Raw genomic sequence first — 23,444 nt, forward strand, 5'->3', positions numbered from 1 at the left:
CTGCTGCCACCACTATTTTAGACTTTTTATTAATTAGCTCTGACCTGATTGTGAATAAACATTTATTCACAGTGGCAGTTTCAGCCCTATTGAGCTGTCGCTTACAGTGGCCAACTTCTCTTTTTCTTGACCTGATGTTTTGGACTGCTTTTCATATCTTTATTATATAGTTATTTGGCAATTGAGACAAAAGAACTAAGAAACAACAAAGGCTGCTTATGAATACAAGAGCAAATAGAGGTAGTTTGCTAGTATGTCTGTACTATAAAGATGATAAATCAAATTCTTTCTCTTTTTGTCTCTGCTATTGGTCCTGTTCTGATTTCAGCATATCCTCCTCTTACCAGGGATACACATAGCGATGGGAGATACTAGCATTGTTCTACCTTCTTTACAGGATCAGGACATATCCCTTGTTCCACATGATGAGCCTGACTCTGCTTATTCTGAAATAATGAACTTTACTGTGGACATCAGTAGTAGCAAAATTAGGTTCCTATCTCAATTTTTGTGTGTTGCTTTGTGTCCTTCACGATGTGTGTTTTGATTCACTACAATAGCTAGGATATTCTCAGTGATACGTGGTTGACAAAATGAAAATGTTTGGGAAGAGGCCTCATTTGGGGCAATGTTTGCTTTTATGACCCTAGTGATTTCTTTTCCAGACGTGCAGATGATGATGTTCTATAGCAACATCCATCAATGTTCATCAGCCTGTGGGTTGGTCCATAAGACATATGGAAGTGGTTTATAGTGCTGTTGAAAAGAGGTTTTCTCCTGGTTGGTTTTTTTTTTTTTTTTCATTTCCACTTGTGCACACTTGGATATGCCAGAATACAACAGAAATGTTGAGGAAAAAAAATAAAATAAACAGAGAGTATTTTCTATATAATAAGCACATATAATTTTGACAGCACTACATGATGTTGTCCTTGAGTTTTAGTAGATAAAAAAGCACTGAGCTATGGTGTAGAGTCCTCTGATTAGTATTGGTAGGTCTCGATGTGCTTTTACTGCTTTCAGTTACTTGTGAAGCATTAGTCTCAATATTTCATTTGTGGGAATGCATTTTCTATAAGCTCTTTTGCAATCCAGAGCTTCAGTGTTTCAGAGGGAATAAACAGTGGCTGTTGCTTTGTACTTTACTTAAGATTAGGATATTTTAGTGTTACAGATGAGGCAGTAATTGCTATTAATTTCTTTACACTTTTCAACCTCTTGGTTCCGGTGTATTTCCATTTAAGTACTCTGCTCCTGTGCTCTTCCTGTTCTTCTAAAGCTGATAGCGCATTTAGTTGTTTAAAGCAGTGATAGCTGCTTTAGAGTCAAGGGTAGAAGCTTCTACTTTATATAGAAAAGAGTAATTCACTGGTTTTAAGGTTAAAACAAAGTGAATCAATGGATCGCTACAATAAAGAATAGAAAAATATTCAAAATTTCAGCAGTCCTAAAATATTTTTCTTTTACCCCCCAACCAGTGTACATTTACCTGAATAGGCATTCAGAGTTAGTTTTACACTCAAGAATTTTGCCACTGTCTTCATGAGGTAGAAGTGCAAATCCTGCATATCTGACCTCTGTGTATAAAATAAAGATGACCAATAGATTCTTGTCAAAAGTCTGGTGAAATGGTTGGGGTTGTTTTGTTTGTTTTTTTATCAGAGTTCAAGTGTGTTTCCAGAGGCACATATGATATCAAATACATACAAGACTGCCCAGCAGCACAGCATGCTATTATTTGTCCAGCTTCTGGATATGCTGGAATTTTTAAGATGATGTTAATGTTTGCCCTAGTTCTGTAATACTTGAAGCCTATTATGACCAATCTATTTGTCTCTATTTTTTTTTTTTGGCTTTAATGATCATACTCTTCTATTTGTGCTGCTGAGTCTTCCAAATTGGTATCCCCAGCTCTTTTCTTCAATTGCATGTTTGATATCAGCCCGAGTAAACAAGTTTAAAGAATTCCCAAATCTCTAGAAAATGCAGTGGGGGAATTGCGGGTTTCTGTATTGGCTTCTTTTGCAACGTGGATCTGATTGCAGGTCCTAGTACCCTTCCCAACCAGACAACACCCTAGACATTTTTAGAAGAGTTATATTTTCTGCCTTGAAAGTAGAGCTTAACATGAGTCTGCAGAGCTCTTTACAGTGGCAGTCAGTCACGTTCAGAAATTATTTAGAGCCTACGACTCACTTGGTTTTCTCTCTCCTCTGCAGCTTTGAATGTGACAACTTGGTAACTTACTTTTCTCTCCCTGTTTCCCCCAGCCTTGTAAAGCCTATGCGACACTATACAGTCTTCCTCTCTGAGGACTCTTCTGATGATGAATTTCAGCAGGAAGAGGATCCTGTCTCTGGCTTCTCTGAAAACTTTTTCTTCTCTGCTCCTTTTGAATGGTCTATCCTTTATTCTTTCACTGTATTAATTCAGTCTTTAAACAATAGTTTTTGCATTGGTCAGGGTGCCTGCTCCTATACTTGGAATTTTGGAAATACTCTTGCAGTCTTTATACAGCACTTGATGAATGTTCCGCATTTCTCCTGCTTGTTTGTTTTGGTATTTACAGGCATGCAAAAGCATACTACTGCATGAATCAGTATGCAGCAATGCACAGCTTTATTGTTTTCTGTTCAACCCGAGCTGTGTGGGAGGTAACCCTTCCACTTGCCCTTTGTTCCAATGTGCCGCTTGTGTTCCTGTCCAAACCTTCTGCCGTTCTTCCTTGTACAGTGCTAACTGTGCTTTTTGGATTGTCCTGTGAGCTTTATTTCAGTGCAGTCATCAGCTTTTTCCAGTTTCACTTGCTTGATCGCAGCCTCTCTGTTCTGTCAAGTACTAGATCCTCAGTGACTCAGGGGAGTCATCATGCAGACATCCTTCCAAGGGTTTAGAGTACAACCTGACCTTAAATTATACAAGAGATAGCAAGCGACTTGTTGAGTTTACTCACTGTATTATTTGTATGCAACCTTTTCATTTGTAAGTTGTTGCAGATTGGTATATTCCCAAACCTTCTTAACTACGTCTTGCCTAGTTTTGAAATACGGTGCTGAGCAGCTCAGCCGTATCGCATCTATAGGAACTGTATGTGTGAGCCTTGGCTTCAGGACTCAGCCATCTCCCCTAGGCACCTGTGCTAGAAGAAGGAGCGTTGCCTGTCAGCTCCTGTTTCCCTGGCCAGACTGCCCAGGGGCCCCAGTGCATCTTTTTGAGATACACTGTCACGTGGAGGGGAGGTGCATGCGGATTCAGCTGTGCTAAATAACTTCATACTGCATATTTGAGCAGAGCACCCCAGAGGGCACTCTCGAGGTAAGGCCTCACTGACGGTCATCCAGAAGATTTGCTCCTCCTACCTCACCTGCCAGACAATTTCTAGGTGGAGAAAGGGACAGGAATTGCAGTGAACTACATGCATTCTTTTAACAAAAGCCCTTAATGGCTTGACCAGAAGCTGCAGAAAGAGGTGCCGTAGTACTGTGAGCTGCTGCTTCAGAAATCTGTGGGATGCCAGAGCGAGGCAGTTCTGGGTACTGGAAGATTGATTGATGCCCCACCACATCCGAGTGCTTGGAGCCTGCCAGCTGCAGTTGTGTTAGACTAGGCTGGAGGAAAGGGCTGCCAGTTTGATACTGGAGCATCCAGTTGCTGAATTCATTGGTGCCCTTCTGGCCATGCTGCCTCCTGCTTGCCCTCACCTTGTTTGTGCCCCCAGCGCTGCTGCAGCCGTGCCTCGGGTGCGATGCTGTCTGCGCCCTACATTTCCCTGGAGCTGCAGATTAGGAGTGAGAGCAAAGCTCCTAAATCCAAACCTGTTTGCAGACCAAGCTAACAGCACTGCGAGAAACAAGGTGGGAACAACATTAGTGGCATGATGGCAACCCCTGTGATGCAGAAGGGGGGTTCAGAGAGCAACAGGGAAGGGACATGACTGCAATCAGCTGGGCACAAATAGACAGACTGTATAGGATCAGTAGCAAAGGGCAAGAAAAATGTACACGCACTCTTGTGTTTAGGGTAAGGGAGGTCAGGCTACCAAAATTATTTCTGTGCAAAAGATTCCTCAGGGTTTTGGTATTTCTTGCAGTGTGATCAAATGCTTTGCAGATGAGCACATATAATGCGAGAGACTAAAGATACAACCAAGATTTGCAAGATCACACTCTTCCTGAGGACATGTACCATCAGCTGTCTGTCTTGTACTTGCATTATTATACTCTTGTGTTCCTAGCTGAATGCCTATTTATTTGTTGATGAAGGAAATAAGGACTGTTAAGAAATTTGCATGATATAGATGTGTTATAATAAAATATGGAAAGAAGAGGAGGGTTCTTCCATATTATCTTTGTTTTTGGAGGTCTCACAAATATTTTCTTTTAATTGAAATCTTGTTTAAATGCCACGGTAAAACTGGCTGCCAGTCAAATGCCAATCACCACAGATATGTGTGTCACTTCTTGTTATTAATTGGATGTGCATTATGCCGCTGTTCTCTGTACACAGAACTGATATGCAAATCTGCTGTTGTTCATTTTTTTTGCTGAGGTATGTGCAAGAAAAGCATGTTGCTAACTTGGCCTTGGCTTTAAATGTAAAATAGGTGTCTTCATAATGAATTGTGTTGTTTCTTGATAAGATGACACCAGTATAATCATTGGAACTCTGCACAGTATTCCCAATTATTGCAGGAAAACACTGAATTATGTTTCAAGCTGAGTTAGCTTGAAACAAGTGAATGTAAGTGCCTGCAGAACACGGAGCAGTTTGTGGTGTGCTTGCTCTGACTTCCTGCCTGGAAGGACTGAGCACAGCAACAGCCATCTGCCTGGGTGGGAAGGGCCAGCCTGTCAAAATGGAGAGCTAGCATCCGGTTATTCCTGCTCAGAGAGACTTGGCTCATCAGTCTGTCTCTAACTGCATAATCACAGCTTTCCTCTGAGTACTTCCCACTTACATCTTTTTCCTTTCTGAAAACTCTTCGAGTGCCAAGTCATCTTTGTATGTCCTGCCCTCAGTCACTTTGTTCACACACCTGCTGTTCACAAGCCACTGTAATTTGCTACCCAAAAACTTTTTGTAAAGCCATCCAACTCCTTGCTAAATACTTGTTTTGAAAAAAAAAATGAAAAAGACAATTTGCAACTTGATTTCTGTTTTCTTGTCTCATAGGCCTCAGCCATACCGGGCCCTGAAAGAGTCTGATAGTGCTGATGGGGAAGAGGCTGTCAGTCCAGAAAAGGCAAAAGAGCCTCTGCCTCCAAGTCCTCTCCTCTCAAGCAACACCACAGAAATCAACCTCCTTGAAGACATTTTCCCTAACTTAGAAGTAGAAACACAGTCTCAGCCTCTCAGCCAGGCTAAGAGCCTAGAAGACCTGCGGACTCCCAAAGAAGAGGGACATCAGCGATGCACGTTTGACTACCAGGTTTGTACAGGTTTTCATATGCCCTGGGGGAATTTGCACAGAACTAGGGCTGTCTGTCTTCGATTATTCTTTGAGAAATATTTTCGTAATATTGGGTAGGTGCATCCAATTTCCAGCCCTCTGTCCATGTGTTTTGAAATTCATTTCAGAATTAAGAAATTATTGAAATGGGCCTAAGTTATAAAACAGTAACTTTTTTCTAGTAGAACTACAGTCTTTACTTCTAAAGCAAAAAATACTTGCATATTCCTCAGAATCTGTTTTTTCCTATGGCTATCACACGCCGTTATCTTTGAAGCTGATGCTCAACAGTGAGAAGGAATAGAAGGGAATTTTCAGGTCTCCTTGAAATTGCATGTTTTTAATGACCTTCTTTTAATGTGGACATTTTGGTGTAGGTATCAGTTGAACAAACTAGATTGTTGAAGAGGAATGTTCTTTGTGAAGGACATCACTGAATATATGCATCTGAGAAAGTGACAAACTAAAACAGACTAAGAGATATTCGTGTGACATGAAAGAAAAGGATGTCGTTTCTACCTTAAAATAATATTTAATTTTGTGTTGCATCACTTCACATATTTCGTTTGACTGCTTTTTCTATACAACAATTAAACCTTCTCCAATTCGGTACCTTAGATATAGCTGCATACTCCCTATGTGGCTCTCAAGAGATGACACAAGGTATCACAGCTGAACAACTCATTAGAGGCAAAGCTGGAATTAAAACTGCAGAGTCCCGCTTCTCCTTTCCTGTTTGTCCCTCTGGGCTGCATGCAATTGTTCCTCTCTTTCTAGTGTTCACACTCGGCAGACAGATCCTCCTCCACTCATAGCGTGTCGTCACTTTAGGATCGGTGTTGTGATAAGATCTGTGAAAGCTAACATTGTTTTCTTGCAGAGAATGGAACTTGGTGTTGCTGAGAGGAACAGGATTGTACCACCCATGAAGCTGTCTCACCCTTACAACAAGCTGTGGAGTATGGGTCACGATGATATGGCTATTCCTACCAAGTATTCCCAAAGCTCACCAGAACGACCCCTGACTGCACTTGGTAACATGCCGCCAATCACAAGGAGACCCCGGAGTAGAGACAGCATTCTGGCTCCTGTGGAAAAGGATGAATCAAATCCTGCCACTCAAGGGAACATCACCATTCCTAGGCCACAGGGAAGAAAGACTCCTGAACTGGGGATAGTGCCACCACCGCCAGCACCCAGGGCTTCCAAGCATCAGATTCCAGCTGGGCCAACAGAAACTCTTACCACCCACGCTACAGGACGTAGCCATTTGGTTTCAGATCTTATCCCAGAGCCCTTTGGAGTTGGTAGGGTGTCCTTAGATCCTGAAGTCCAGCAGTCTGTAAATTATTCCTCTCATTCATCTCAGCTTTTGTCCAGTGCTACCAGCACTGCAGAGATGCTCCAACCCGTCAAGGTGAAGACAGACAATACTGGTAATGAAAGTGACTACCTTCTTAACCTGCTGGATCCATTAAAAACAGCCAGCTGGCAAAGCAGTGGCCCACAGCAAGGCTCCTGCAGCCTGCAGAGCTCAGCCACTCCACCTTCTGGAGCGGGCTTTGCCTCAGTGGCAAGTGACTTTGTGCCTCCTGCAGCTGCACCATTTGTCCAGTCGCTCAGTTATCCTTCCCCAGTACTGCCACCTTTTTTACAGGCATCTCCTAATCCATTTACACAAACAGTGCCAGGAGCCCTGTCAGTGTCTCTTGTTAGACCCCCAAGGGGCTCTTTCACCCCCACCTTAGGTCATGCTTATAGCTCTAGCTTCATAACACCTAATTCTGGTTTCTACCCACCACAAAGACCTCAGCCAAACATTTCAACATTGTCCATGCCAAACTTGTTTAGCCAGGCTCCAGCTGTGGCACCAGCTAGCTCCTTACTGCTGCAGAGCCACAGTGCTTCTCCAGCAAGCTCTCTACAGCCAGCGTGTTTAAGTGGTCCTTCTAAATCCAGAACATTACAGGTGGGCAAGTCCAGTTCCAAGGTAGATACCAAGCAAGTACTAGCTCTTCTGTCTAATGAACCTCCTTTGATCCCTTCCAGGCCAGCTAAGGGCTTAGAGTCAATGTTACAATCCTCAAAATCTGAGGAGACAAAAGATCCATTTGAAGATTTGTTAAAAAAGACAAAGCAAGATGTGTCATCCACACCAGGTAAGGTTGAACAGCTCAGAAAGCAATGGGAAACCTTTGAGTAGTGTTCCCAATGGCCTTTTGATGTCCCTTTGGAATTGACAGAGATTTTGTTTTTTTGAGCCAGCATAAAACCAAGCATTTCTTTTATGGCAGTCTGAGCCAGGATGGCTGCAGGACCATCACCACGCTGCAATTCCCATGATTGCTTTTTGCTCAGAGTTTGTTTTGCTGGGGAGTTCCCATGTTGTCCTCATCCCTGCAACTGTTTTCTCACTTTCTGCCACTGAAAACCGCATGACTTTTGCACTGACCAAAGCATGAAGGTAGTTGGGTTTTGGTTGATTTGGTTTGGTTTTCCACACGTAGCTTTTCAGACAGTACTACTGATGCAGAAGTTACTCCTGCCCTTGTATTTTCAGTCCTTAGCACAGCCGGGAGCATGACATAGCACATCGTACTTGTGTTTTCTTGCTGCCTGTGTGAATGGTGTTCAGTTCAGTTTTTCCTGTGTTGCTTATATAGCTATATTTTTCCTTTCACATGTAAAGTGCAGCAAACAAACCAGCTTTGTGGACTGCACTGAGTTAATCCATTAGGCTTAGTCTGACCGAGTTTGTCCTCTCTTGGAATACATTCATCTAGGTCATACTATTGGGTGAGCTTTTGTTGCAATTTTTTTTTTTATTTCCCTCCCCTAGTAAACTTGACACTGAGAGGTAACAGGGACCTCTCTGGTGCAGAATTGTCGTAATTCCTTGTTGCAACAAAACCGTAGCACAGAGCAGTTGCTCAGGGTTTGGTCCTGCATCTCTGTTGGGAAACCGGAAACACCAGCAATTGATTTTCTTTTGTTGTTGTTTATAGGGTTTTTTTGTTTGTTAAATACATCAGAAAATAGAGTCCATGAAGCATATCCTAGTTCTTATGTATGTGTATGTTAATATTATATATAAATATTACATATGGCAGTATATGAATGGGATGTAACAACATCTTACTTACTAAAAAAAGAGAGAGAGAGAAAAAAATTGGGGTATAAAAGTCCCTGGCTCATGAGTTCAAGTTGAAAGCATACTGACAAGATGCCCAAGTGCAGAGAGATTAAAGCCGCAGTGCTTGTCTGCACAGACAGAAATAAGACTCCAAGTAGAGCTAAGTGATGTAATGCTGGAAGGCCAATGCATGGCAGCTGCCTGTCACTGCTGGACTTCAGAAGTGCTAACTGCTACCTTTAAGCAATGGGATTTCATTCTGGTCTGCAAGGCTCTCCAGTCGTTCAGCCTGTCTTAAAACCCACGATCTTTATCCTGCTTTTGATGAGAACAGTTTGCTGGGCTAACGAGACATTAACTGGACCATGAAATGGACTGCGAGGTCACAAAGTACAGAAATGCAGTGAGAAGATTAAAGGGTACGTTCATTCTGATTTTCTAAGACACTTTTCTGTGGCAATAGTATTCTCAAGAAATTTCATATTAGTCTTAGCACCTCCTTTAAAACTTGCTGTCTTTGCAGTTATCATTTTTGTTTTACTTAAGTGGTGCTTTTTTGTTTTGTTTTGTATTTGGGCACAGTCCAATTTAAAACATGTTACTCCAGAAGACATAATCACATTGCCATTAAGCCTTTGGTAAAGGAAATCATTTTGGACACACGGGGAAATTCTTGTAAAGCTTTATCTGAATTATTTCCAATGTATCTATTTTACTCATATACTCTTGGAGGTTTTCTTACTCTAGTGTATGAAAATGGCTGTCTGTGCGTTTGAGTCTGTGCAATACAAAAGAAAAATACTCTTATTATCTGAAATGCCAACAGTTTGGGAAAGACCATAGTATTGCATTAATATTACTCTATTTCTGTAAAGCACTGTTACTTTTACAAGCCATTCAGTTGGATTTGTATTTTCTTTTTGTGTTGGAAGACAGATGGTTTTAGTATTGCATAGTAAAATATTTAAAGTCTAAGACAATAGCTCCATTTTATTTTATACAGTTTAGAATATGAACATTATATATAAATGCAGTCTGTAATTTTCAGATTTCCTTTACTATGAGCTAGATGATAAAAACTTTTACAATTATAATGGATATGTACAAACACCAGATAGTTCTGCATATGATGTGTAATTTGAATTTAACATACTTTTTTTTTTGGTCACACACCGATTATATACTGAGTAGGCGTAATACACATGCTTAACTAAATAGGAAAACACTCAGGTAATTCTGTATCACTGCAAATCATTTTCAATCGCTGATTATTTTGCTCTTCCCGTATTGTATAGTATAAGTAAGTCCCAAATTAAATATTTTTTGAAGTTGCTCTTTTTAGTCGAACAAGCACTCTTGGATTTATTTTTAAGTCAGTACTTTTAAGTGCTTTGTAACTAACATTTAATATAAATGGCATTAATCAGCCTTCGTTTTATTTTGAAAGTGGGAAGGGCGGAGGTTGAACGCACCTCTAAGATCAAGGGGTACAAGGCAGCACGGTGGTGGAGTTTGTGTCCTTCCTCACCTCCTGAATAGTTGTCTTACTTAAACTCAGGAATTCCTGTAATGCTTAAGCCCTAATAGTGCCAAACATAAACAAAGTGTGCCTGGGAGAGCAAGCTCAGATGTAAAACATTTCTTTTTCTGATGTAGAAGTATTTTTGATAGTTGTAGTCATCTAGTATAAGAAGTGTTATTTTTACTTCTTGTCTCTTATTTTTCATCAATGGCTTTTAGGTCCAGCTTTATACATTTGCCTGTACTGTCCATACTGTTTGCTTGTTTGGTACCACTTATTTACAGATGTTTTCCTCTCTTAGAAATAGCATTTATTTAAAATTAAAAAAAAAAAGGGGGGGGGGGGGGGGGGGGACGACCCAGAGTTTAAGAACTGTTGTAAACCCGTATTTATATTGTTTTCACTTTATTGGGTTGGAAACGTGTTAGACATTGGAATTGGAAGCTGTCAATCAGACCTACATTTTATCTATTATAGTGAAGGCTACAAGTTATAACTACTATTACTTTGAATTATTCCGTAAAGGAAAAGAAAAACACTTTCCGTGCTGCAGTTCAACAGGCTGCTCCCCGAGCTCCGGCCATGTAATGCTCTCCTGCCAGGAAAGGGCTCGCAGCTTGCCCTGCAGCGGGTGCAGCACTGCCACCAGACACTTACAAGGTAAGGAGTCCAGCTGGTCCCAGCCCCAGCTTCTGCCTCTTGCTGTACAGCTCGGGATTGCAGAAGAGATCTTCAGGCCACTGGAGGGGAGATATCTGTGTAGGCTTTTGATGTAGGAAAGGGTCTTCTAAAAGCTTAAATGAGACTTTCCTTTGATATTCAGTCGTGGTTCTCTCCAGCCATGCTGGGTTAGATAGGGTGGTGCAGACAGGAGTGTTTGTCCCCTCTGGCTTTCTCCCTTCTCCTGAAGAGTGCTGTCCCCCTTTTCTCCAGAATAGGATTTTTGCTGCTGCAGATATCTGTCCTGACTCAGGCCAGAGATCTACGACTCTTAGGTATGTCACAGCTCTAAAAGCAGTCTGATTGTGTGTCTTTGCTCATAAATCCAAGGGTTAATAGTATCACTGCTAGCTTTCCTTAGCAAGTAAGTACATGTAGTATGTGTGTAATAACACGTAGTAGCACGTGCTTCAGTACAGGTGAAGAGAGAAAGCAATCACAGGTCATGGTAACTAAGTCTATTTTTATCCAATTTTTATTGTAAATTTCTTTTGAGGGATATTCTATTTTTATTTATTTATTTATTTATTACAAATTATAAAATTTACAATTACAAAAGATCAGGACTGTGACCATTAACTACAGCAAATCCAGTTTTGTGAAAAAATATATTTAAAAATTAAATATCAAAAGAAAGATAGGTTTATTATTGAAAAAAACTTACTTTCATAAATTATTTTTGCAGAAATGCTCAAGACACTGACAAAAATATTTTAACACTTTTACTAGTACTGGCTTTGGGTGCTTGAAGTACAAATGTCTGCTCTCCTAATCCCGTAAAGCGACTGAGCAGCAGTCTTCCTGCTGACTACCCAGGAACAGTAGGGGATGCAGACAGATTCACTGCTTGCAGTTTGCTGGGTTTTTAGGTGTCTTTACTATTGTGGGGATTGTAGCTACTTGTTGCCTTTCAGGATAGCTCAGAAGCTTAGTAATATTCAGCTCTTCCGAAACAATTCTGTTTTTCTTCTTCTCAAAATAACACAGGCTAGAGTAATATTGATTGATGATATTTAGATCCTGTTGCTGCCTTCATTTTTCTACATTTTTAAATCTAAGAAAAAATGGAGCAGAGCTAAAAAGTCAAAGTACACACCTCTCCCAGCAACGACCTAAAGTTTAATCAGGCCTGAGATTTGGGAACCTAAAGCATATTCTAAGCTTGCTGTGGCTTTACTGTATCGTATGTCATTATGGGATAAAGGAAAACACACCTACCTTCGCATTTAAGTAAAGGCTTAGATGCAGTTGCGCACTGGCAGGACACAGGGCATTCTGCCCGTGGCTTCTGGACCAGCTCACTGATGCTCGTGTGGGGTTTGAGTCCTTTCTCATCAGGAGATAACCCCAAACACCACCCTTAAGACAGGGTAGTCTCACACCAAGGGTGAATTTTTGTTTCCCTAGAGACACAGTAACCAGCTCTGCATGTGGGGTCCTCCCCTTCAGACCTGCTCTGCCAGAAAAGCCCTGCCTGCTTCATTGCTTTAGTCCTGTTCCCCAGATGCTGCTGGGCAAAGTTATACTCACCATTTTCTTAAGGTGTGCAGTTTAACTTGTTTCCCTGTAGCGAGGTTAGTGGGCACTATAGCTGTCTCTATTCTAAAAGTATGTTAGACCTTCCTAAATAGTATCTGGAAAATACACAGAGCAAATCATCCATGTTAAAAGTAACAGCAGTGTTACTGCTAATAAATAAAAGTGATAGCAAGCTCCCTGACCTGAAATACAGACGTGAGCTAACCTATCAGTACTATGTCCAATTCCTTCTCAAGCCACAGCCAGCGTGGGATCACCACTTACTCTTTTAACTTCTAAATATTAGAGAAAAGTGACTTTAAAGACAAAACATAAATTGCCTCACCTCCTAATGATTTCTTGTGTTCTGTTTCTCCAACTATTTCATTCTTCACCTTACATCCACAGTTGCACACATGCAGAAGACCTGTTCTTAATTGGACAACTCTGATCAGTAGTTTCATCTCTTCCCTTTGCTTAGAATTACAAAAAAAGAGTTTACAACTACAGTTTAAAAAAAAATCCAAGAGCAAAAAAGCATAAAACAGTATAGCATTGTCTTCCTGTGGCAATTAACTACAGTGTGCATATTCACACCCTGCTTATTAATAGTATTTTGGAGATTAAAAAGCAGATACTATTTTCTAAATATTTCTCACAGATATTTGTAGTAATTATTTTGAAATGCTACTGATTTTAAGCCTTATTTGGCCTGCTCTGCTGCAGTTTTTGCTTTGACACATTACGTTAAAGACAAACGTGCACATCCATAAGCTAAAACAGTAATAAAGGAGCAGTAAAGCCAAAATACTAAATATCCCTTTTGGAGCAAAGTGGAAAATGAATGCTGTGTCTCACTACAACAACAAACCAGTTTCATGTTAAAGGTCAGTATATTAATTAACTAAATTCCACTCTTCTGTATCGACAAGCCCAAAGCTGGCTGTCCAGAAGGCTACAAGTCTTGAAAAATGTCCTTCACCCCCTTCTCACACAGGTATCACTTGACATTCAAATGTTAAAGCTCTTACTAAGGACTATTGTGTGGTCATGCTTTTTAATGTCAATGCCTGAGTCACTGCAGTCTGCTCTGTGTGGATGGCAGATACTAGACTAGGAACAGACTGAGGAGGAAAAAAACAAACCACCCAGCCTGCTAATGTCAACATTGTAGTCTGATCAAAGCAAGTGATCTGTTTTTTTTTTTACATGTAAGCATCCTACTTTTAAGAATGTTAATACTGTAACTGGTCAGGCAGTCTTAGAAAGGCACTTAATATATTCCTATGGTTTAGTCTAGTCTTAGGAAAAAAGCTTTAGTAGAAGCACACTATGCATACTGGTACTTCACTGCGGTCCTCTTGTGGAAAGACAGCAGCGGCTCTAGGAGTTACCTTCCATCAGTCACCTGCCTTTGCATTGCAGATGTGGCAGAGGCACACTGTTTTTGAAAGAAGTGTAATTTCTTAATACACTGAGTTGTTCCCCACCCTTAGACCTTCCTCACTTCGCTGCATGGTGCTGTGACCCTGACTGCCAACAGTGACAGTTACTGCAGAAATGACGGATGGATGCAATCGGTAAGGCTGGCAGCATACAGCTGCCTCTACCAGCTCACTAGGGACCTGTGGCACTATATTGTTAGGGGTCTATACACCTTACCTCTGCTGTGCCATAGCCACTGCTTGCTTCCTTGCTTTCACCACTGCCTCCAGGGCTTTTTTTTTTTTTTCCTTTTCTCCCCAGACTTTACTGCTCTTGCTTGCAGACCAATTTTATACAAAGCTTTTATGGATGAACTGGAATAACATAAAATTACCAAGCTCATTTAAGCAGTTGAATCTTACTGCCAAGTTAACAGCAAGCACTTGCCTGTGTCCTGTAAGTAGCTTAAAGCAGTACAGACCTGTCCTACAAAAAAAAAAAAAAAAAAGTTGGCCTAAGACCAAAATGCTGTAACAGTTCCTTGACAGTGAAAGGACGACACAGCACCTGTGACCCCACTCGTTATATCAGCCTCTCCGTTGGTGGCAGCTTGATTACGTTCCACATTTCCACTCGAGCCCCATCTTTTTCCTGCCGGCTTGGACTGTATCTTCCCTGAGTTGCTCTCCTCCTCTTCATGGCAATCACCGTGGCTGCACCAACTGCAAGGAGAAGGGCAGCCCCTGCAGCCCCAACTGCTCCCACAACGGAGGAGTTACTAAGGTGCGCCCACACTGGCTGCTGCGGTAGAACAGGGTGTTACTGAGAGCTTCCACGTGGACAGCACGGCATTTCACATCCCTCCTCCCCATCCCCACTGCCTCACTAAACTGCATGGGTACTGTCAGAGTGATGACAGCAATGCTCGCCCTGAGTTCCCCCACCCACTTTCCCTGATTAGGTGCTGTAGTCCCTGCTGTATCACACGAGTTCAGGCAATGCAGAAGCTTTCCTGCTCCCCCCCCCCCCATGCAAGGCACAAGTTCAGTACCTGGCACCAGAGACTGCGGCTAGCTTCAGCACTGGTCCACAAACCCACATCGTTCTGACTGCACCTTTCTTGTTGGTACCCATGGGAATGTCTAACAGATTACTTCATAAAAATTGATTTGTACAATGATTTCAGTAATTAATGACAACTCCCTGAAACAGTGTCCATCACAGGGCAGGAGGTCACAGCTGCTGTTGCTGTTGAAGATTTGAAAACCTCATATGCCTTTGAGTGTGTTCAGTTGTTAACAAGAAAAAGAGCAGAGTATATAAAGTAACTGTAAATATCCTCCATCCAACTCTCCTTAAAACTACATAGAGACCTTTGTCTGTAAGTTACTGCCCAATTTAACCCTGCCTTTTAAAGCAGATTTAAACGTGCCATTGCTGCATGAAAAGTGGAATGGAGCCAGAGGAACTTCAAAGCCGGTGCACTTCAACAGCTCCTACCTGGATAGACATATGGGGGCAGCCCATGGGGCAGGACAGAAGGGAGTAAAGAGGCTCACTATGAGCCAGTGGTGTGCAACTGACTCAATTAAATGAAACCAGCTAGAACAGCTATTGCATATACAGTCTGCCTTGTACGTCTAAATCCAGGTCTTCATTACCATGCCTTAAGGAAACCGAGATAAGAGTGGATCTGCTGTTGCAGGTGCTGGAAAAAGATCATGGTCAAAGCAGACCTCACAGGTACATCTGCTTGTCAAGGTAGTGCCTATATTAACCGCTCTTCAGGTGGCACCTTTAGGACACTGTCCATCTCCAGCCGAGCTCCTGCCACTTCTTGCTGACTTGGGCTGTAGGTTCCCTCTGACTGGCGCCTCTTCCTTGCAGTGAGAATCATGAATATGAGACCAATACTGAGGAGCAGTAAAGAGCCACAGGCTACAGGGACAGCTACTTCAATTAGTGGGGAGGGGAAGAAAGCACCTGGAGTCCCTTTCTGTAAAAGAAATTAATGGAGAAACAATGAAACTCTAGTGGTTACAATAACTTAAGTTGAAGAGCCCAACATAGTCAAAGTGAAGGATGTAAAAAGAGAGAAAAAAAAAAAGCAGATGTGTACCTGAATGGAAAAGGACAAGCACAGCGTTTGAGGGCACCTACACAGGGAATGCTTGTTTAATCTCTCAGCAAAATGTCTTTTTTTTTTTTTTTTTTCAAATGGACCACTTTTTATACAAAGAACAGCTAGTAACAACTTCTGAAATTTTCTTCTAATTAAAAACGAGTGACATTCATCAATGATAGTCTTCAGCAGAAAGAAGTTGAAAACAACATGCAGCAGGAAGGGGATGATGTTAAAGTCGGTACATGGATGGGAGATGGAGAAGACAAAAGGCCCAAATACAGAGCAGAGAAATGTAGTCAAATGAACGTTCTTCAGCTGCTGGTAGAATTAAGAGTAGTATGGAGCACGACAATAAAGAATGAAAAAAAATGTGGAATTTTTATCATTAAAGAAACCTTTAAAATTACAATATGCCTAACAATGGGAAATATTTCTTACTGTTAAAAATAGTATCTGCCACCTAACAGATAAAAGCAAAAGAATTCAAGCTCAATTATCTACAGCTTTTGGATGCCATGCAGTCTCTGCCCACGTCACACAGCAATACACAGAAGGAATATCCCCAGACTACCTGGAAGTCCTTCTGCCATTTCCAGTGACTGAAACTGAAGTCGATTCTCTGAGAGTGCCAAAACTCAAGCCACGTGCTACTGGTTAGTTCTTGGTTTGCACAAGCATGCAGATTAGTCACACAGTACCAGTGCTACAGGAGGTTTTAGAAGTCTGCTCCTACTGCCTGTTGCATGCTCCTTACTTGCTACTGTTGGTGGGAGGGAGGAAGAGCGAGAACGCAGCTGACCCCTCTGCTTCTACAGCCACCATTAACAGCAAACGCCTGTCAGCCGCAGTGTGTCCTTCTCCCTGCCCCCCCACCACAGGCACTGTCCTATTAAGAGGGAAAGGAAAGACTGTTCTGCAAAAAAGTAATGCAGATGGTGAGAATGAACAGAAGGAATCTACAAGAAGTGTCTTTGAACAGAAGAAGCGGAGGTACCTGAAAGAATCTATGCACGTAAACTGGAAGTGTCAGGAGCGACCTCATGGCACATGCACTATACGAGCCTTAGTAACAGCAACAGCAGCAGACCCCACCTTGGTGCGCAGTCTGTTCCATGCAGTATGGGTTAGTGCATTCCCAGGTTACCACACAAGCCACCTGTCCATGCAACATCTTTACAGAGAAAAAGTAAGCGTATGATTTAACAGCTTCCATGCAGGAAGGATTCTGGGCTCAGACAACAATACTTCCCTTATGGAGAAAAAGTAAAGCATCACAAAGGCTGCCCATCTGGTCAGAAGCAGACTCAGCAGAAAGAAGCATGCTACATTTTCACTTAGACTTGAATCACACTTAGCTTGATTTCATCTGACTTCCTATCTCAAACACATCTATTTCTACCCAGATGATCTTTGGAGAGAGAGAGACGCTCATGCAAGACAAAATGCTAGCTCAAACTCCATTCTCTAGGAAACTGGGAGGCTGTGCAAGGTGGTGAATGGAAAGTATTCCACTCATTAAAAAAGTATTTAAAAAGTATTCAGTATAAAAAAGTATTTTTAACCCTTTAACAACTGAATATCTCACTTTTGAGACACTGTCCCTTTATTTGGTACATTACACACCTCTGTCACACCTTGTAACCCAGTCACTCAGCTGGCTCAGCCATTTCCAGTTTTCCTGCGATTTGTGCACTTTATATTACCCAACAACTTCCTATTTAATAGAAACTAGATAAGTTTTCATTCACTGTTAACTGGTCCTCCCCACCCCTTCATATTTTTTGTCTATTCTTACCTCCTTATTTACACTGTGAAAGTGAAAACAGCCTTAACAATCCACAAGACTCAAATTTGCTGCCAGTCATTACTGGCTTTGAATCAAATTTGTCTTCTTTGTTCTTATTTTAAAAATGATGTAACTAAAATCTCTAGTTTTCTTTTCGTACCACCGCTATGAGCATAAGGCAGGTAAGTAATATCTCCTTTTTGTAGGTCCAACTGCAGTAGTTTGATTATTGTCCAAGGTAAAAATCTAAGGGAAGTCCAAGAGACAGCCCTGGAAACCATCTGGCAGAACATGCAGATTCTAAGAAGTATTTGCTGCAATTACTTGTATGCTGAAGACTAACATACAACAGCATTGCCAAAAAATTTATTTCACACTTCATGTTTTTTTGGTGCCAACTGTGCTTACCAGTGCGCTTTAGCCAAGACACATACAATATACAGGCAGTACCACTAATGCCCTACTACCCAAGGATTCTGCTGAGCCTACTTCTGCTGCTTCTCACAACTCAAAGTTTGGAAGAACAGACAGGAGCTTCCAAAAGCAAAGATGAGGAAGTGCTTACGTTAATGTCACAGCGCTCTCCAGTGTAGCTGGCACTGCACAAACACTCGTATTTGTTCTCAGAGTCTTGACATGTACCTCCGTTCTGGCAAGGATTTGGATCACACTCATTTATATTAATTTGACAACTGGAAAAGAAAAGCGTGTTAGAATTAAATGAAATTTCTCATATGTTTTTGTGACATAGAACGCAAGATCATACAGCCTACAAAAGCCTCATTTGTTTGAAAAGCTCCTGTTGCATCTTTTTCACGTGCTTTCTGCAGGGTCCAGCAACATGGAAGTTTTACCCTTTTGCACCAATCCTCCTTTTGTCATTTCTGAATGATTGAACCCAATAAGGTTCTCTAGTACAGTTAACGAATCCTCATGAGGCAAAAGAAATAGTTGGAAGCACTCCATACTGTGAAAACTGGTTATGTGAGCAGTATCATACCAAGCCCACCTCTTCTAAAAATAACACCTGGTTTACAATTTTGGAGCAGTTGTTTGAATGGCAAAAGGATATATGAGAGGATGAAACATTTGAACCTGTTCAGGTATCCCATGGATGTAAGAATCAGAGCACAAGCTCCTTTGCAGAAAAATAGCACGTACTTCCTTCCAGTGAAACCAGGCTTGCAACTGCAGTTGGCTCCCCAGGTCTCGGTGATGCACGTGCCACCATTCAGACAAGTGAAGTTCTTACCACACTGCTCAGGTGGGAATGGCCATCTGGGAAAAACAAAAGGCAGCTTTTAAAGCTCGGATACAGTGGAGACTGTGCTGACAAGGGTCATAAGCATAGTCACTGCTTTTTGTAGGAAGGACTTTGACACAAGTTGAGAAGGGAGAAGTGTCAGAAATAATCCATAATATCAGCATATAATTTTAAACGTGCCCAGAAACAAGTTTGTGCTGCTAGCAGAATATGCACAAGCACTATCAGTACTAGGACTCTTCTCACAGTTTCCTATTCCTGCTGAGAAAAATATATGCAGAGACAGGAATACCAAATTGGAATACCAAACTGTAGCGCAGCTAGGCCACAAAAAGAATAATGCATGCACTAGGTAATTATCTGCACCAGAAACAAAGTAAAACAGGAAGTTCAACCATGTAAGCATCTATCTCATTGTTCAATTTGAACAGGCACAAGTATATGGAAGTCTAAAGAATATGTTGGTTCCTGCTTCCTTTACCAATATGAGACATACCTTTGTGACTAACGTATGCTGGAGTTTTTCCAAACAAATACAAGTGCTATAAATATAAACCTTATGTACCATTTTCAGCACAGATTAGATTGTCTCTCTCCTGCACACTGCCCAGAAACCCATCCTATGTGGGACCATTCCTAGCACTCTAGTGCATTCAGTACACCTGAAACTTTAGAACACAACCTGCTTCCATCCTCTGGGGGCCATGAGGTTCCTTTCAGTTCATAAGCATGGAAGTGGGTTGGCTTTGTTAAATCAGTACAACAACATGTCAGATGGGTGTCAAATCCTAGAGAAGATGGATTTTTATAGGAATGCAAGATGGATGTGGTGATGGGCTATAGTACTTGCACTTTAAACAGCTCTGAAATGTAACATGAGGATGACCCGCATAAGAAAGAAGGCTCCTTATCCTGTGGCCAAGAACCTTTCTGTGAGGATTTGGACCTGGACAGCACCTTCAAATTAACAGCAGAATTTAGGTGCTATATCTACCAGATACCCACAGTGAAAATTTTTCCTGGAGTGTTCCAAAGCAAAAGTCCAATTTATCTGGGGGCTTCTCTATCCCCCTTCAAACCAAGCAAGGCACCTACTCGCAGCGAGGTCCTGAAAACTGTGGCAGGCACTTGCAGGAGTAGCCATAAACCCCATCAATGCAGGTGGCTCCATTTTGGCACTGGTGCCGCACACAGTCATCCACATTGATGTCACACTTCTTCCCAATGTATCCCCGGAAGCAGTCACACTGAAAATCTGCTACTGCATCAGCACAATTGCCATGAACACAAGGGTTTGGCTGGCAGTCGTCAATGTTAGACTCGCAGAGCAGCCCACCCCAGCCAGCGCTGCAGGCACAGCTGAAGGAGTTGAACAAGTCCTGGCAGGTGCCGGCGTTGAGGCACGGGCTGGACGCACAAACATCAGCCCCCGTGCAGCCCAGCTGGACGGTCCTTCTGCTGGACTGCTGAAACTGTTCTGGTTGAGGGTACGAGAGGTGGGCAGTGAATGGCAGGTAGATACCCCCTATCTTCACTTGTCCGAGGCAGCCAGTGAAGTTTTCACCTAGAACAATCAGTGCATTGTTCTTTAAGAAGTCCAAGTTCCCAGCATTTCCCTGCAGAGTCACGTTAACAGACCCATCCAAGTGAACCACCCATCTGGAGGAAAGTGCAGACGGCTCTTCCATAGACACAGAGATTGTGTGCCAGGCACCATCCGTGACAGACTTCTTAGTCAGGAAGCTGACACCTTCAATACTGTTCCCACTCCTGATGTCAACAAGGAGGGAGGAGTTCTTAATGGCTATCTGGAGGGAATCCACTTCTTCCACAGCCCAAAGCAAAACAGCATCTTCGTCCCTGGTTCTGAAATCCATGTGGAGGCTGCTCAGCGTTCTGGTCACTGATGCGTTGGTGGTAAATTCAATGGCACCGTCACTATTAAATGTTGCATTAGCCAGACCTATAAATAAAGGGGTAGAGCATCAGGGATTTGAAAGACAGTAGGTGTAATATTAGAGACAGACCAATGGCGAACTCTTGGCGGGTTCCCTCCCTTAAGAATCATGTAAGCTTAGTGTGAGTAGGATTACAGGCCTAGCAGCTGGCATCATTAAAGCTCTTCCTGTTTACACTTACACTTCTAATAATAATATCCAACTCTTGTGTACCGATTTTTACTCATTAGTGTCACAGCACAGCACAAAAATACAACTATCCCCCTTATGCTAGTATAGAAAAACTAGAGTGTAAGTCAGGAAAGTAATACATCAGAGGCTGCTGAGAAGTGGCAGAGCAGGGAACACACCAACACCGAGTTCAGGACATTTCGTAGCCTCCAACAACATTCCCTCCCCAGCAGGGAATCATTAGCTAACTAGCGTTCTTCATTATTCATGGTTCTGTCTTAGGTGAAAACAGACACATTTGCAACACTTAATTGTGTCTTACTTGGTCAAACAACTGAGACTCTTGAAAGGGAGGAACATTATGGAAAACAAGATGGCATTGCAGTGATGATAAGGCAGGCGTAACAGTGAACTGGCTCCTCCCTGATAAAGTCATACAGAACTGTCATTCTGTCAGACAGAAAACACCTTTGAGTACAATCTTTGCTCTAGCACAAAGTGGTGGTAAATCCATAAAATGCATGCTGCCTGAGAGTGCCTACTTGGGCATCATTCCCAGCTTGCTAATTGCAGCACTGTTGTTGCAGCACGTGTTTGTGTTTATTGCAATAGTATGAATGAGAAATACTGACTGTCGACACTTTACTAACACACACACAGACTTTACTAATACATACACAGGAAAACAGTACTTACACACATATCCTGCTAGAACGTCTATACATGTAGTAGCTTCAGGACATGGGTCACTTTCACACCAGACTCTCTCTTCACAATATTTCCCAGTGAAATTTGCTGGACAGCTACAATGGAAATCATTCCAAGTGACGATGCATCTGCCACCATTCTGACATGGCTCGGACTGAAAAACAAAATAGTGCAATGCAGGAGCAGTGCAATTCATGTTCAGATCTATGAGAAGTTGGTAGAAAGAAACGTGACAACAGAGATTACTACAAGCAGTGTTTGAATCAGAAATAAGGATAATTAAAATAGTGAATCAATGGTAGGAAAGGAAGCACAAGGGTCCTTATGCAAGCAGTTCCTGAGACCATGCCTCTCCCTACAGCCACTGCTGATTGACAGAAACTCTCTAGACAGAACTCCATCAGTTTGGAAAAGGACAGCTGACAGGACATCTGCAAGGAACTTGTGCTTCGGAGAACATCTCACCCACTGCTACTGGTCTGCACATGCTGAACTTCAAGCTGTTGCAAAATCTACAGATTTCAGGTGCACACACGCACAGCAGTCAGGGTTTGGGCACCAGTCCTCATCGCTCTGTCAAAGAGGGGTTTCACACGTATCACACCAGGCAGTACAACGTTACTATTGACGGTTTGCATCTAGTTATTTGAGAGAAGGAAACACGCCCTTGCTTGCTACTATTCTTGTTGTTATGGCCTCTGATATGAATTATCTACCAGAGTCTGCTATTCTTCAGATTAGTTTTTTGGTTCTTTTTGTCTGTGTGTGTTCAAATCAAAGCAAACAGCTGCCCAAATCAGTAATATTACAGGACGTATGAGGGAGTTTTTCCCATAGTTTCACACTAGAGAAGTCTGCAGCTCTCAGATTTGAAAAGTTATCCTATGAAAAAAGGATAGAGAGACAGGAGTTACATCGTGACAGTGAGGTCTAAGAGTACAGATGTCCCGTTCTGCTTCCCCTTTCTGCTAGTAACAGTTTTCCTTTCCTGCCTGAGCAAAAAAGGAAAAATAAAAAATAAAAATCAGACAGCACGGAAATAATGGTAATCTATCTACTAAGAAGCCTAATGAAGTCAGGTAATTGCTGATTAATTACATAAAATTGAGAAAAGTCATCATAAGCTAAAGGCAATTCTAAACTATTAGAAACAAATAGAAAAGGCTCCAATCCCTGCAGGTTCAGCCTCATTTAGTCAAAGTATTTGACATCTCATGACATCAAAACACACTACAGCACTATTATAATACTTAACACCCCTACAGCAACACACTGTGCAAACAGTGCCTAATTATAGCCAACTAAAGTAACCAACATTTCACAGAAGGAATGAAAACAAAACCACCAGACACAAGAGGAAAGGTGTGAAACAGGTGAAAGCAGCTGTAAAGCTCCTGAGAGCCCCACAGTGTTCTGTCACTGGCAGGACACACCTAATGCCAGAGAAGTGACAACACTTCATAGCACCACGAGCAGGAAGGACAACCATTACGGAGCGTAGCTCCCCTACATTTAAATATGGTGGCATAAAGGAGAGGCAGCTTCCTCTAAGGGCACCATGAGGACAGTTCCTTGAGCTGTTGGTGCTGAAGCGATGAATTCCTGAGTGAATCACAGAATCATCTAGGTTGGAAGAGACCTCCAAGATCACCTAGTCCAACCTCT

At 42.0% G+C, this 23,444-nt stretch overlaps 2 protein-coding genes and 1 long non-coding RNA gene across 23 annotated transcripts in view; 2 read left to right on the top strand and 1 right to left on the bottom strand.

Moving 5' to 3' along the window:
• The window catches only part of DENND1A (DENN domain containing 1A), a 194,393-nt gene extending 184,478 nt beyond the window's left edge, over positions 1-9,915 (top strand). For 6 of the 12 annotated variants that reach the window (XM_066980576.1, XM_066980577.1, XM_066980578.1 and 3 more), the window contains 3 exons: positions 2,271-2,399; positions 5,173-5,428; positions 6,330-9,915. In XM_066980576.1, coding sequence (XP_066836677.1) covers positions 2,271-2,399; positions 5,173-5,428; positions 6,330-7,652 — 1,708 coding nt within the window. In that variant the 3' untranslated portion in view covers positions 7,653-9,915. Of the gene's footprint in view, positions 1-2,270; positions 2,400-5,172; positions 5,429-6,329 lie in introns of those variants that run through there. The other 6 variants (XM_066980579.1, XM_066980580.1, XM_066980581.1 and 3 more) reach the window with 3 other exon arrangements.
• Positions 9,916-10,442: 527 nt separating this feature from the next.
• LOC106040683 (uncharacterized) lies at positions 10,443-23,390 on the top strand. 2 transcript variants are annotated; one of them, XR_010826041.1, is made up of 2 exons: positions 10,443-11,099; positions 13,839-23,390. It is a non-coding gene; the product is annotated as an uncharacterized lncRNA (long non-coding RNA). The 2 variants fall into 2 exon arrangements; XR_001210024.3 differs by having other exon boundaries at positions 10,443-10,764.
• The window catches only part of CRB2 (crumbs cell polarity complex component 2), a 67,579-nt gene continuing 55,418 nt past the window's right edge, over positions 11,284-23,444 (bottom strand). For 4 of the 9 annotated variants that reach the window (XM_048052089.2, XM_048052087.2, XM_048052097.2 and 1 more), the window contains 5 exons: positions 21,768-21,933; positions 20,038-20,905; positions 18,840-18,956; positions 18,244-18,370; positions 15,536-15,763 (listed from right to left, as the gene is read on the bottom strand). In XM_048052089.2, coding sequence (XP_047908046.2) covers positions 15,536-15,763; positions 18,244-18,370; positions 18,840-18,956; positions 20,038-20,905; positions 21,768-21,933 — 1,506 coding nt within the window. Of the gene's footprint in view, positions 14,569-15,535; positions 15,764-18,243; positions 18,371-18,839; positions 18,957-20,037; positions 20,906-21,767; positions 21,934-23,444 lie in introns of those variants that run through there. The other 5 variants (XR_007159421.2, XR_007159424.2, XM_048052063.2 and 2 more) reach the window with 5 other exon arrangements.

The sequence above is a fragment of the Anser cygnoides genome, chromosome 20 (genome assembly GCF_040182565.1).
Source record: "Anser cygnoides isolate HZ-2024a breed goose chromosome 20, Taihu_goose_T2T_genome, whole genome shotgun sequence".
Classification (NCBI taxonomy): Eukaryota; Metazoa; Chordata; class Aves; order Anseriformes; family Anatidae; genus Anser; species Anser cygnoides.